General features: G+C 38.2%; 2 protein-coding genes across 3 annotated transcripts; both read right to left on the reverse strand.

The window, feature by feature from the left end:
- Positions 1–226: 226 nt before the first annotated feature.
- On the reverse strand, positions 227–6,374 carry LOC142543475 (glutathione S-transferase U17-like). 2 transcript variants are annotated; one of them, XM_075650765.1, is made up of 2 exons: positions 5,993–6,374; positions 227–655 (listed from the first exon to the last, which is right to left on the reverse strand). In XM_075650765.1, exons 1-2 carry the CDS (start codon positions 6,308–6,310, stop codon positions 278–280), a joined length of 696 nt encoding a protein of 231 aa, XP_075506880.1. In that variant the 5' UTR covers positions 6,311–6,374; the 3' UTR covers positions 227–277. The 2 variants fall into 2 exon arrangements, 1 of the variants encoding a protein (XP_075506880.1); XR_012819761.1 differs by lacking the exon at positions 5,993–6,374 and adding an exon at positions 1,605–1,765 and having other exon boundaries at positions 428–655.
- A 1,312-nt stretch (positions 6,375–7,686) lies between these two features.
- LOC142543476 (LEAF RUST 10 DISEASE-RESISTANCE LOCUS RECEPTOR-LIKE PROTEIN KINASE-like 1.5) lies at positions 7,687–10,107 on the reverse strand. Its single transcript, XM_075650766.1, has one exon. It carries the CDS (start codon positions 10,001–10,003, stop codon positions 8,036–8,038), a length of 1,968 nt encoding a protein of 655 aa, XP_075506881.1. The 5' UTR covers positions 10,004–10,107; the 3' UTR covers positions 7,687–8,035.
- Between the last annotated feature and the right edge of the window lie 3,267 nt (positions 10,108–13,374).

Below are 13,374 nucleotides of genomic sequence, written 5' to 3' on the forward strand. Positions count from 1 at the left end.
TGTCATATCATTGCATATAAAATCACAATATTATCTTTAATATATTATTTTTATTTACATTAATCAAGTAATAAAAAGATAACCATCTTAACTCAAATTCAATCAATTAAAACTAAACATATTATTATTATTCATTACTATCCATATCCAACTCAAGCATCTTAATACTCATACAATTTTATCACATCAAATCTCTTTCATCTAAGTAAACAATCCATCGACAGTCTATTTATTTATTTATCTCATCCGAAAAACACACACAATAAACACCATGGGATTATTTCTTCTTGTCCAGTGCCTTAAGCTTCAGCATGAAACCTTTCGAATACTCGAAGAGTTTATCCGTCTCGGGCATATCGGATTTAACATCGGGTTCGGCCGAAAAATCATGCGCCCATCTGAACAAACGAGGAGTCTTGGCTTCATCAAGCAAGATGACATTATTGATTCTTTCTATAACTCGAAGCCATGCCAAGAAACAACCTAACGCAATGTCCAAGTAGCCAATGGTGTCACCTCCAAAGAACTTTTTACCTTTGCTACATTTTGTGAAGGTGTTCTCAAATAAAGCAAGTCCCTGAGTTATTTCCTCTAGGTTTGCCTTCTTAGCTTCCTCTCCCTCAATCACCAGCGCTGCCCTTAAGTTTGGATACCACTGCACAATTAAATTGTTTCTTTTTCAATGTTGAAATCAGAATTATGTCATGACAAGAACTATCTTATTTGTTTTATATGTTATTTAACAAGGCCATGTTTTAAATGCTTTAATAAATTGATGAGAATTACATTTATACATATGTATATATAGATGGAAATAACTAGATTTTGACAAAAACTTGTGTGAGACGGTCTCACGGGTCGTATTTTGTGATACAGATCTCTTATTTGGGTCATTCATGAAAAAGTATTAATTTTTATGCTAAGAGTATAACTTTTTATTGTGAATATCGGTAGGATTGACCCGTCTCACAAATAAAGATTCGTGAGACCGTCTCATAAAAGACATACTCCTAGATTTTATATTCATATTCCACTTTCACCAATTATGGTGTAAAAAACATTATTTAGTATAACAAACGAATTGTAACTGATATGCTTCAAACAGATTTCTCCTCTAAAATTATGGTAATTATCCGACATTGGATTTTGAATGAAATCAAATATAGTAATAAAAAAGTTTTAAAAATTCTTAATCAATTCACATGATTGAGCAACCAAGCAAAATGATCGGCACTGAATGCTGATATTGGCAACAGGGTTAAAGGTCATGTCTTCAAAATGGTACAATTATTAAAGAATAATTGAGTAATAACTGTCTTTGTTCTGCGACAATAAAAAATACTCAGATTGTCCCATGGTCTTAAAATTTTTGATTTGATGAAACGTCGGGAACTATAACTTTTAATAAAACAACAAAGATTTCGTCGAGTATCATAAGATGGAGCACTTGTTGATTTGCCAAAAACGGGTTGAAGAAATATATATTGGATGATGTTATCACATACTCAAGGGATGGTCGATGTGCTGATTTTTACTTAATTTTGTATATGTACTGAGACTAGAGAGAGAAGAGAATAAAACTAAAGAAATGAAGAAATCCTGACCTTCTCATCAATGTAAGCAGCCCAAAACCGGGCTGTAGCCCGATCATAGGGATCAGAGGGAAGAATCCCGGGCCCAGAGGCCCAGACTTCATCAACATACTGATAAAGTGCGGAAGAAATGATTCTGAGAATGCTTCTTTATTCATTCATTAACCGTTTACAAAGACAATCAATAGCTATTTATAGTAATTGAACACCTATAAGAAACGTAATATGAGAAAACACGTTTATTGTGTTGACCCAAGGCTTACTAACCAACACTATAACCAACACTAGCTAACACACCCCCCGCAAGCTTGGTATAGATTTCAAAGACCAAGCTTGGACAATAAAAATGCATGTTGCTCTCTGCCCAAACTCTTGGTGAAGACGTCAGCGAGTTGATGATCAGTAGAGATGTGAACTGGTTGAATAATCACCAGTTTAATTTTCTCTCGAATCAAATGACAGTCAATCTCAATGTGCTTAGTACGCTCGTGATACATCGGGTTCGCAGCTATATGGAGTGCAGCCTTATTATCACAGAATAGATGTGTTGGACTGGACAAGGAAAGACCCATATCACGAAGAAGACCATGGATCCAAACAACCTCACAAGCGGTAGTGGCCATGGCCCGATATTCAGCCTCAGTAGAAGATCTGGACACGGTATTCTGTTTCTTGGTGTGCCAAGACAACAAGGAGCCACCAAGTTTAATACAAAAACCAGTTAATGAACGTCGAGACATAGGACAAGAAGCCCAATCAGAGTCGCAGTACGCAAAAAGTGTTAATGAATTTTGGGAAGGCAACAAGATACCCAAACCAGGAGAGTTTTTGAGGTATTTCACCACTCTAACAGCAGCATCCATATGGGATTTCTTTGGAGAATGCATAAATTGACTGAGATGCTGCACAACATAACAAATGTCAGGCCGTGTGATGGTAAGATAAACCAATCGACCGATCAATCGTTGATAAGCATCTCTATCTGGCAGTAAGGGATCATCTGGTTGAACATCGGAAGTTTGAGTGATAATGGAATCTAATTCCACTGTGGTGAACTTCTTGTGTTGCTCCATGGGAGTGGAAAAAAGGCTTGCTGCCGGAAACACCAACATCCTGAATAAGCTCAAGAGCATATTTCCTTTGATTGAAAAAAATGCCATCACGAGAACGAGCAAATTCAATGCCCAAAAAATGCTTCAATCTCCCAAGATCACGGATTTGCAATTGAGAATGCAGAAAATCTTTTAAATCAGAGATCATTTTGGCATTACTTCCAGTAATAATTATGTCGTCTACATAGACCACAAGAACAGTAAGCTGGTCAGAGTCTTTGCGAACAAATAAGGAATGATCATGCTGCGATTGAGTGTAACCTGCAATACCCATGATACTAGCGAATTTGATATTCCATTGGCGAGAAGCTTGCTTAAGTCCATACGACGACTTACGCAATCGACACGCCTGTCATTTGTCTTGAATATGATAACCAAGGGGAAGAGTCATAAATATCTCTTCATCGATATCACCTTGAAGAAAAGCGTTGGCCACATCCATTTGTGTAACAGGCCAATGATATACAGCTGCTAAACTCAACAAACAGCGGATAGTGACAATCTTAGCTGTGGGAGAAAAGGTATCGTGGAAGTCAATACCCGGTTGCTGAGTATAACCTTTCGCAACTAAGCGTGCTTTGAATTTATCCACTGATCCATCGGCATTATACTTAATTTTGTATACCCAACGACAGCCAACAGGTTTAATATTTGGTGGAAGAGCAACCACATCCCAAGTGTGGTTTGATTCCAAGGCAGCAAGTTCCAAATCCATGGCATTTTTCCATCTAGGATCTTGAATTTGCCTCATGATATGAACGAGGTTCATGGACAGAAGAAATGGCAGCCACAAAATGTTGATATGGGGGAGAAAATTTGGAATAAGACAGATGACGAGATAGAGGATAAGCACAATGAGAATAATGACTCTGGGAAAGAGTGGGACAAGAAAAATCATGAGTCCAAAAAGGAGGGTTTGACGAAAAAAAAAGTGAATTTTACAGAATTTGTTAGAACTCGGGGCACCCTCGTAGAACTGGAAATTGGGGCGGACTGAGAAGTAGAAGGGACCCTCTTCTGACCTCTTGGGAAGGTTGAAATGAGAGAAAGAGAGAGGATCAACCTCAAAAGCTAAGGCTTTGACAAGAACAACAAAATCGCATAAGGTACGGAAAGCATTGGGGATAAACTGGCCGGGGTAGGTCTGGTAGAATTTGCTGAGCTGTTGAAAAAAGGAGGGGAGAGGAAATCGGAGGCCACCTTCTAGCTGATCTTCATAGAAGGTATAGTAGCCAGGAGGGGGATCATGAGCCCTCTCCTCAGAATGAGTAAAGACCAATTCATAATCAGAAAAGGCATGGGAGAGAGCTCGGAGCCGACCCTCGTCTGAGGCATCTAACCATGAAGAGTAGAGCTCGAACCAAGGATCACAAGTCCTAATTGGCTCCTCGGGATGATAGGGACCGAGCTAGTTCGGGACTGCGCCATCATCACCAGTAGATAGGCGGGAGCTGACCCCCTCGGTCTCAGGACGCTCATCTGACCCAGAGGCGACCTCCACGAGGGGATCATACTAATCCACCTCACGGAGGACCTCCTCAGAGGTCGACTGGGAAGGAAAGTTTGGGGAGGCCATAAGAAGAATACCTAATGGTGGGAGATCGGGAGTTAGAAAAAAGGAGAATTCTTTTTGAAGGTCGGAGCCGAGGTGAAATGAGGGAAATGTAAAGTCTGAATGAATGGGGGTGGATAGTATTTATAGAAGGACCATGAGGAGATCAGACTGTTGATTTCAAACTGATTGAACGGCCAAGATCATCTCGAAATGCGTGAAACTAGACGTTGGAATGACAAATGATAGTGACGTTTCATATTCAGGGTGGGAACCAACATGACGTAGAAATTCGCATCTCAGCTCAGCTCAACAAGAACTTTGTCATTTAACTCAGCACAGGTGAGAACTTGGCCTCGTAGCTTAGCCTAGCTTGGAGTTTTGCCTCTCAGTTCAGGACAGCTAAGAACTCATAGCTCAGCCAAGAGCTTTGCCGTTTAGATCAGGACATCCCAGAACTTTGCATCTTAGCTCAGCACAACTAAATACCTCTAAGCTCAGGACAACCAGCCAAGAACAGCCATGGGCCACCGAGAGTTCAGACAACCACGAGCTTCTGGTCTACAACGTCAGCTCGACTTGAGGGGGGACTCGTGATACCCACGGACCGAAGATAGGTCTGGCCCTTTCTCGGTAGCCCAGATAGTTAATGGCCCATCATTCAGAAATTCCTGGGAGGTCATCTACGTGATAGAGCCTCGACAAGAAGTCCTCTCACTCGCACGAAATTGGCGGGAGGTCATCTCAGCCGACCTCCCAACGCTCGTAATCATGACAGAAAAGATGGTGCCAAGCTCGCATGCTGACCTCACATGCCGACCTCCCAGCATGACCCGATCCGACCTCCTAGATTAGGTTATCACGCCGAATTGAAATGTTATGGCTAACCTCCCGAGCTGAGCTTTCAAGAGACCAAGATTATAGGCAGGATCATGCTTATGAGAGCTTTTACCTAGACATTAATGGGTAGCTCACAAAAATCAAGCTCAAAAAGGTAAAGTCCGTCTCACAAATAAAGATTCGTGAGACCGTCTCATAAATAAAGATTCGTGCTAAGAGTATAACTTTTTATTGTGAATATCGGTAGGATTGACCCGTCTCACAAATAAAGATTCGTGAGACCGTCTCATAAAAGACCTACTCCTAGATTTTATATTCATATTCCACTTTCACCAATTATGGTGTAAAAAACATTATTTAGTATAACAAACGAATTGTAACTGATATGCTTCAAACAGATGTCTCCTCTAAAATTATGGTAATTATCCGACATTGGATTTTGAATGAAATCAAATATAGTAATAAAAAAGTTTTAAAAATTCTTAATCAATTCACATGATTGAGCAACCAAGCAAAATGATCGGCACTGAATGCTGATATTGGCAACAGGGTTAAAGGTCATGTCTTCAAAATGGTACAATTATTAAAGAATAATCGAGTAATAACTGTCTTTGTTCTGCAACAATAAAAAATACTCAGATTGTCCCATGGTCTTAAAATTTTTGATTTGATGAAACGTCGGGAACTATAACTTTTAATAAAACAACAAAGATTTCGTCGAGTATCATAAGATGGAGCACTTTTTGATTTGCCAAAAACGGGTTGAAGGAATATAGATTGGATGATATTATGGCATACTCAAGGGATGGTCGATGTGCTGATTTTTACTTATTTTGTATCTGTACCGAGACCAGAGAGAAAAGAGAATAAAACTAAAGAAATGAAGAAATCCTGACCTTTTCATCAATGTAAGCAGCCCAAAACCGGGCTGTGGCCCGATCATAGTGATCAGAGGGAAGAATACCGGGCCCAGAGGCCCAGACTTCATCAACATACTGAACAATGATGAGAGATTCACAGATGATCCTGTGGCCATGAATGAGAACCGGGACTTTCTTGTGGACAGGATTGGATCTCAGAAGAAGATCGCTCTTCGCAGAAAGGTTTTCGGGTATGGACTCAAACTCGACCCGCTTGATGTTTAGTGCGATTTTGGCCCGCAACACAAACGGGCTTATCCAAGAACTTAGAAGCTTGACTTCATTGGAAGCCATTATCAGGAGAGTGCAGAAGAAGACGAAGAAGAAATATTGGTAGTAAGTGTTTGATTTTTTTTTAACAGTGAATGAAAATTAATTAACTTATGTAATAGAATTTGAACCATATCAATTTTAATTAAATTATATGTATATGTTAAAAGTGGATTTCAAATGATTTTTATTATTCTGAAAAGTCAAAAATATTTATTTTTTAAAAATTTAAATAAAATTTACTTTTCTGAAAAATCAAATGACATTTGACTATTTGAGTTAAAATCTTCTTTGAAAATATATCAACTTTTGTGTTAGAACTCGATTTGATTTCGTTTTCTTTTGTAAGATTAATACATATTGGTTAAAATATTACAAAAATCTAATTTATTTTATTATTAATTATATTATAATTTATAAATATAACACCAATTCATACAATCAAGAATATTGTTCCGAGAGTACGGTCTCACGAGGTTACGATGGCAGAAGCAAAGTCGTTGAAATATTTATTATGTAGATGCAAGAAGTGACGTGGTCAACACACCAGTGGTGTAAAATTGAACTCGACGACGTATTTTCTTATAATATATCAATTTAGAGTAGGTTTATGGTGAGATGATTTTACGAATTTTTATTTGTGAAACGGATCAATCCTATCGATATTCACAATAAAAAATAATACTATTAGTATAAAAAATAATATTTTTTCATTGATGACCCAAATAATAGATCCGTCTCACAAAATATGACCTGTGAGACCGTCCCACACAAGTTTTTGTCATTTGTTTATTCTTCACTCATGTGACACTCGTCTTATTTTTTACTCCGTATAAAATTGAATGAGTAAGTCTTTTGTGAGACGATCTTACATATCTTTATTTGTGAGACGAGTCGACCATATCAATATTTACAATAAAAAATAATACTCTTAGCACAAAAATTAATATTTTTTCATAGATGACCTAAATAAAATATATGTCTTGCAAAATACGATTCGTGAGACCATCTCACGTAAAGTTTCGTTCAACTGATGAAATGAATTTAGAATTAAAAAATGGTAGCACGATGCAAAAAACGACACTCGATTACGTATGGTCCCGCCACTAGTTTTGATTTTTCTCACTTTAACTAGGGAGAATCTAGACCATACACGTACATGTGATTTTATCTAGAAAAGTTTGTTGTTAATGTAAATCCAATGTTATTAATATGATAAAAGAATCCTAGTAGTCTCGTTCAAGTTACATTGATATATGAAACAATGGTCGGCAACATTTATTGTTTTTAAAATTTTACAATAATGGATGTAACTACAAATTTTCAATCTTGCGTATTCCATCATTTTCTAGAGTCTAAACCAAAAATGAAGCTTCGAAATATTTGCATATGCGTGCAAATAAATAACAAGTCATTTTTAAACGTAATGGGAGAAGCTCGATTGAATTGAAGCAAAAATACAAGACTAATATGCTAACATTGTATTCAACCCCAAAAACCAATCAAATCATCCATAGAAGTTTCCTACAACGTGTGTTCTGTCACACATAGTCTAACAATGTTCAACTAATCATCCCTTCGGACCACAAGAGTTCACTCCAAATCTGGTCTCAAAACTATTTTTGATAAACCTAGTGAAACAAATGGCAAATGAAACATCGAAAGGTCCGAATGCGATTGTGTGCACGACGTAGTGGTGAACTCCACAACATAAATTGAACCAAGCAACCCATGTTCACAACATTCTGTTCAAACCATTAGACCTACGAACTCATCAGGAACGACCACATTACTCGAATTTGAACACTTCAGAACACCACCACTGCCTCGTCCTCGACCCTTTATCCTCCTCAGCTCAGCCGCCACGTCCCTGGCGTCTGGCCTATCATCTTTATCAGCCGCAACACAACGGAATGCAAGCTCCACCACCGAGTTAACTCCCTCCATGGCTTCCCCATCCACAACTAAAACAGGATCCACCACTTGATGCAACAGCCCCATTTGGATTCTTGGCACTGCCATGTCAACCAATGTCATCTCCCTCTTCTCCCTCTTTTCATCAACAGCTCTCATCCCTGTTATCAATTCTAACAACACGACTCCGAAGCTATATATATCGCTCTTCTCGTTCAACCTGAACGACCTATAATAATCGGGATCCAGATACCCTGGAGTGCCCTGAGGCCCCGTCCAAACACCTTCGGATGAGTTATCCGTAGAAAGAGCTGTTTCAGAGCATACTAAAAGTCTAGACAACCCGAAGTCCCCCAATTTCACTCTCATGTCTTTCTCTATAAATATGTTTGATGTGGTTATGTCTCTGTGAACTACAGGGGGCACTACTGAGAAGTGCAGATACTCAATGGCCATGGCCGTTTGGACTGCAATATCGATTCTAGCATTCCATGTTAACGCCCCTTTTCTGTATATATTCTTCTTTCCATGAAGATGTTCAGCTAGAGTGCCATTAGGTACATAATCATACACCAGGATTAGGCCTCTTGGATCACTGCAATACCCATGAAGTTTAACCAAATTTGGATGGTTTATCGATGACAATATCAAGATCTCATTGCAAAATGACTTTGTGGTGAACCCTTTAGCTCCACCGTCTGCGGCCGAGTTTTGCTTGTGGAGGTGTTTCACCGCAACTAATCTACCATCTTGGAGCTGGCCTAAGTACACTGCACCGAATCCTCCATCGCCGATTTTCCGTTTTGGGTCGAAACAATTGGTGGCAGAGTCGAGCTCTTCGAAGGTGAATACAGGCGGAAGTAGACTGGCGGACCGGTGCCGCCGAAGGAAAATAATCGTGGGATCTTCTTCTGCATTCTTCAGAGCTTTTCTTCTCGACCCGAATATCACAATAATGACTGAGAGAGCAATCAAAGAACAAATAAACAAGAAAATAATGGACAAAATGGCAACCCTATTCGGGCTTTGCTGTTTGATTGTGGTTTGAGACGGAAAACAAACGAATGATTTATTGGGATCTGTTGAATTAAACCCACAGATTCCATTTCTGAGTCTGCAAGATTTGCAGCTCCCAAAGTAAGAATCTTGATCTTCGTCCCACTCTATTTCAATCCCAAATTTCAATATACTGTCCAGAGCTCCAAGAACATCAACCTGGCATTCCGGTTGAAAGTCTTTGCGGTGGCGGCCGTAGGAGCTGCCGCAGTCGTGTATAAGATACAAAGGATTTTTAATAAGCTTGCATTCCCAAGAACACCGGCTACAGTTGGGTAGATTTGGAGGCGGGCATGGTTTCAGAGCGGAAAGTCGGGAGCACGAAGATTCCGAGACCCGAAATATTGACCCGGAAAATGAAATGGATCTGTTGAAAGCGGAAATGATTTGAGGGGAAGAGCAATTATTGAGGCGAGGTGCGGGCAGGGGGAGTGGATTGGGGGAGATGGTGAGAGAGGTTGAGTTGGGCTCAAATTGGAGGACTGAGAATGATAGTTTGTTTATTGAAATGGTGGCGCGCAACGGCGGTGAGCAGTAGATTCGGAAGGACGGGTGACCGCAGCCGGCGGAGAATGAGAAAGGAAATGGCGGTGCAGTGGTGAAAGGTGGGCACAAGGTATGGGTTTTGGCTGGCAGAGTTGAGCAAGGGTGGGATGTTGCTAGGCTGGTCAACAATATAAGGAATACTGCAAGAAAGATGAAAGTGGTGGGCTTGCAGGCGGAGGAATACGGGGACGGCGGCGGCATGGTGGTGGCAGAGTTGGAGGTAGTATTATAGTCATCAATGGAAATATCCAATCTTGTTGATGTAGTTCTCTTGGACTTGCTAGGTTGGAGTAGTAGACGCTGAGGTCATCATTCAATATTTTTATTTATACTTTATATGTTAGTGAGATATTACCTAATAAAGCATTATTTTATATCTTTACTATATCCAACGTCATTATTTTTAATGTGTTTTAAGTAAATCTAAAAAATTGGACGATATTTTTGTTGTAAAAGAGAGTTGACTATTGAGCAGGTATTTTGTGACACGGTTTCACGAATCTTTATTTGTGGGATTGGTCAATCCTATTTATATTCACAATAAAAGTAATATTATTAACATAAAAAGTATATTTTTTCATAGATTGACCCAAATAAGATATATGTCTCACAAAATACGATTTGTAAAATCGTCTCACATAGATTTTTGTAATTTAGAAGGACTTCCGGGTCTCGAGGATTTCAAAATCGGGGTCTCACGTGAAGAGAAAGGAGTGAGGACAAAAGCCATGAGTGGACATTTGGTCAACTTTTCTACAATTTTTTTTAAAAAAATGGGGGAAAAAAACTAAGACAACTTGATATTTGTTGAGAAAAAGTAAAAATTTATGATAAAAACTAAAAATCTCAAACTCTCAAAATTTACCAAACTACACACTTTATAATATTTTTCTCTCTACTCAATTGTGATTTTCTTCACAAATGAGAGATCTATTTATAGGAAATCTTTACAAATAATCCAAAAATAAAATACATCATTACCTACATCATCACACACTAATTTTCAATATTTACAACTCTTATTTTCAACATTCAAATATTCAATACACACATTTTAAATATTATTTTTCAATACTCTCCCTTGTGATGATGATCATGATACGATGATGTCTTCATTACGTGTTTTTGTACTGCCTCGTTAAAAACCTTACTTGGAAAAACCCATTGGGATAAAAATCATAGTAAGGGAAAAAGAGTGCAGTCACGTAAACTCTCCCTGATGTTGACATGAACAATTCTTCACAAATTTCGTAGATTGCGCATCCCAATATTATATATGTGCTTTCTGAATATTGACGTAGGAAGTGCCTTTGTGAAGAGGTCTGATGAGTTTTCACTTGATTGAATGTGACGAACATCAATACATCTATTCTTCTCAAGCTCCTTGGTAAATGCGAAGAACTTAGGAGGAATATGTTTAGTTCCGTCGCTTTTTATGTATCCTTCTTTCATTTGAGCAACACATGCATCATTATCTTCATATAGTATCACAGGCTTCTCATCAGATGATAATCCGCATGAAATTTGGATATGTTGGGTCATTGATTTTAACCACACACATTCACGACTTGCTTCATGTAGTGCAATAATCTCGGCATGATTTGATGAAGTTGTTACGAGCGTTTGTTTCTGAGAACGCCAAGATATTGCAGTGCCTCCACGAGTAAATACATATCCAGTTTGGGAACGTGCCTTGTGTGGATCAGATAAGTATCCAGCATCAGCATAACCAATTATACTTGGATTAGCATCTTTTGAATACAAAAGTCCTAAGTCTGTCGTTCCTCGTAGATAACGGAATATATGTTTAATTCCGTTCCAGTGTCACTTTGTTGGATATGTGCTAAATCTTGCCAACAGATTCACGGCAAAAGATATATCAGGCCTTGTACAATTTGTAAGGTACATAAGGGCACCGATGGCACTTAGATATGGTACTTCTGGACCAAGAATATCTTCATCATCTTCACATGGACAGAATGGATCCTTTTCTATGTTTAATGATCTAACAACCATTGGAGTACTTAAAGGATTTGCTTTATCCATATTAAAACGTTTAAGGATCTTTTCTGTATAATTTGTCTGGTGAACAAACATTCCACATTCTTTTTGTTCAATTTGTAAACCCAGACAATACTTGGTTTTTCCAAGATCCTTCATTTCAAATTCTTCCTTCAAGTATGACACAACTTCTTGAATTTTCTTATTCGTTCCAATGATGTTTAAATCATCAACATATACAGCAATAATTACGCATCCGGATGTTGTTTTCTTAATGAAAACACAAGGGCATATTGAATTATTTACATATCCCTTTTTCATCAAGTGATCACTTAGTCGATTAACCACATTCGACCAGATTGCTTTAACCCATATAACGATCTTTGTAATTTCACAGAATAACATTCTCTGGGTTTTGAACTTTGTGCTTCAGGCATCTTAAATCCTTCAGGGATTTTCATATATATATTAATATCAAGCGATCCATATAAGTAAGCTGTAACAACATCCATAAGACGCATTTCTAAATTTTCAGATACCGCCAAGCTAATCAAATACCGAAACGTAATTGCATCCATCATGAGAGAATACGTTTCTTCATAATCAATTCCACGCCTTTGAGAAAAACTTTGTGCAACAAGTCGAGCTTTATATCTCACTATTTAATTTTTCTCATTTCGCTTTCGAATAAAAACTCATTTGTATCCAACAGGTTTTACACCTTCAGGTGTAAGGACTATAGGTCCAAAAACATTACGTTTATTTAGCGAATCCAATTCAACCTGGATGGCTTCTTTCCATTTTATCCAATCCTGCCGATTTTTACATTCACCAAAAGATTTTGGTTCATGATCTTCGTTATCATTTATGATGTCGATTGCCACATTATAAGAAAATATATCATCAATTTCATCTATATCTTTTCGGTTCCATATTTTTCCAGTATTAATATAATTGATAGAGATTTCATGATTCTCGTCAGTTTGTGGTTCTGACAGAACATTTTCATCATCATGTGTTTCTTCAGGAACACCATTCTCTATTTTTTGATCATCATGTGTTTCTTCAGAAACGTCATTCTTTATTTTGTGATCATCGTGTTTCTCTATGAATTTTCTTTTTCGAGGATTTTTATCCTTGGAACCGACTGGCCTTCCACGCTTCAGGCGTTTAATGACATCATGAGTATCTTCCATTTGTTTCTTTGGAATTTCAATTCGAACAGGGGCATTTGCAGCATGTATATATGATTTAGTTACCCCTTTTGTGTCTGCAAATGCATCTGGTATTTGATTTGCTATTCTTTGCAAGTGTACAATTTGTTGTACATCTTTTTCACATTGTTTTGTTCTTGGATCCAGATGTAATAATGATGATACATACCATGTAATTTCCTTTTCGGTATGTTTCTGTTCTCCCCCTAACATTGGGAAGATTTCCTCATTAAAATGACAATCAGCAAAACGTGCTGTGAACACGTCGCCTGTCTGAGGTTCAAGATATCGAATGATTGATGGACTATCATAACCGATATAAATTCCAACCTTTCTTTGAGGTCCCATTTTCTTTCG

This window comes from Primulina tabacum, chromosome 4 (genome assembly GCF_025594145.1).
Source record: "Primulina tabacum isolate GXHZ01 chromosome 4, ASM2559414v2, whole genome shotgun sequence".
NCBI classification, from domain to species: domain Eukaryota; kingdom Viridiplantae; phylum Streptophyta; class Magnoliopsida; order Lamiales; family Gesneriaceae; genus Primulina; species Primulina tabacum.

Coding starts and splice junctions, on each gene's coding strand:
- LOC142543475 (XM_075650765.1), bottom strand. CDS start 6,310: ATGGCTTCCAATGAAGTCAAGCTTCTAAGTTCTTGGATAAGCCCGTTT. Junction 656..5,992: donor CTGCTTACATTGATGAAAAG/GTCAGGATTTCT, acceptor TTAATTGTGCAG/TGGTATCCAAACTTAAGGGC.
- LOC142543476 (XM_075650766.1), bottom strand. CDS start 10,003: ATGCCGCCGCCGTCCCCGTATTCCTCCGCCTGCAAGCCCACCACTTTC.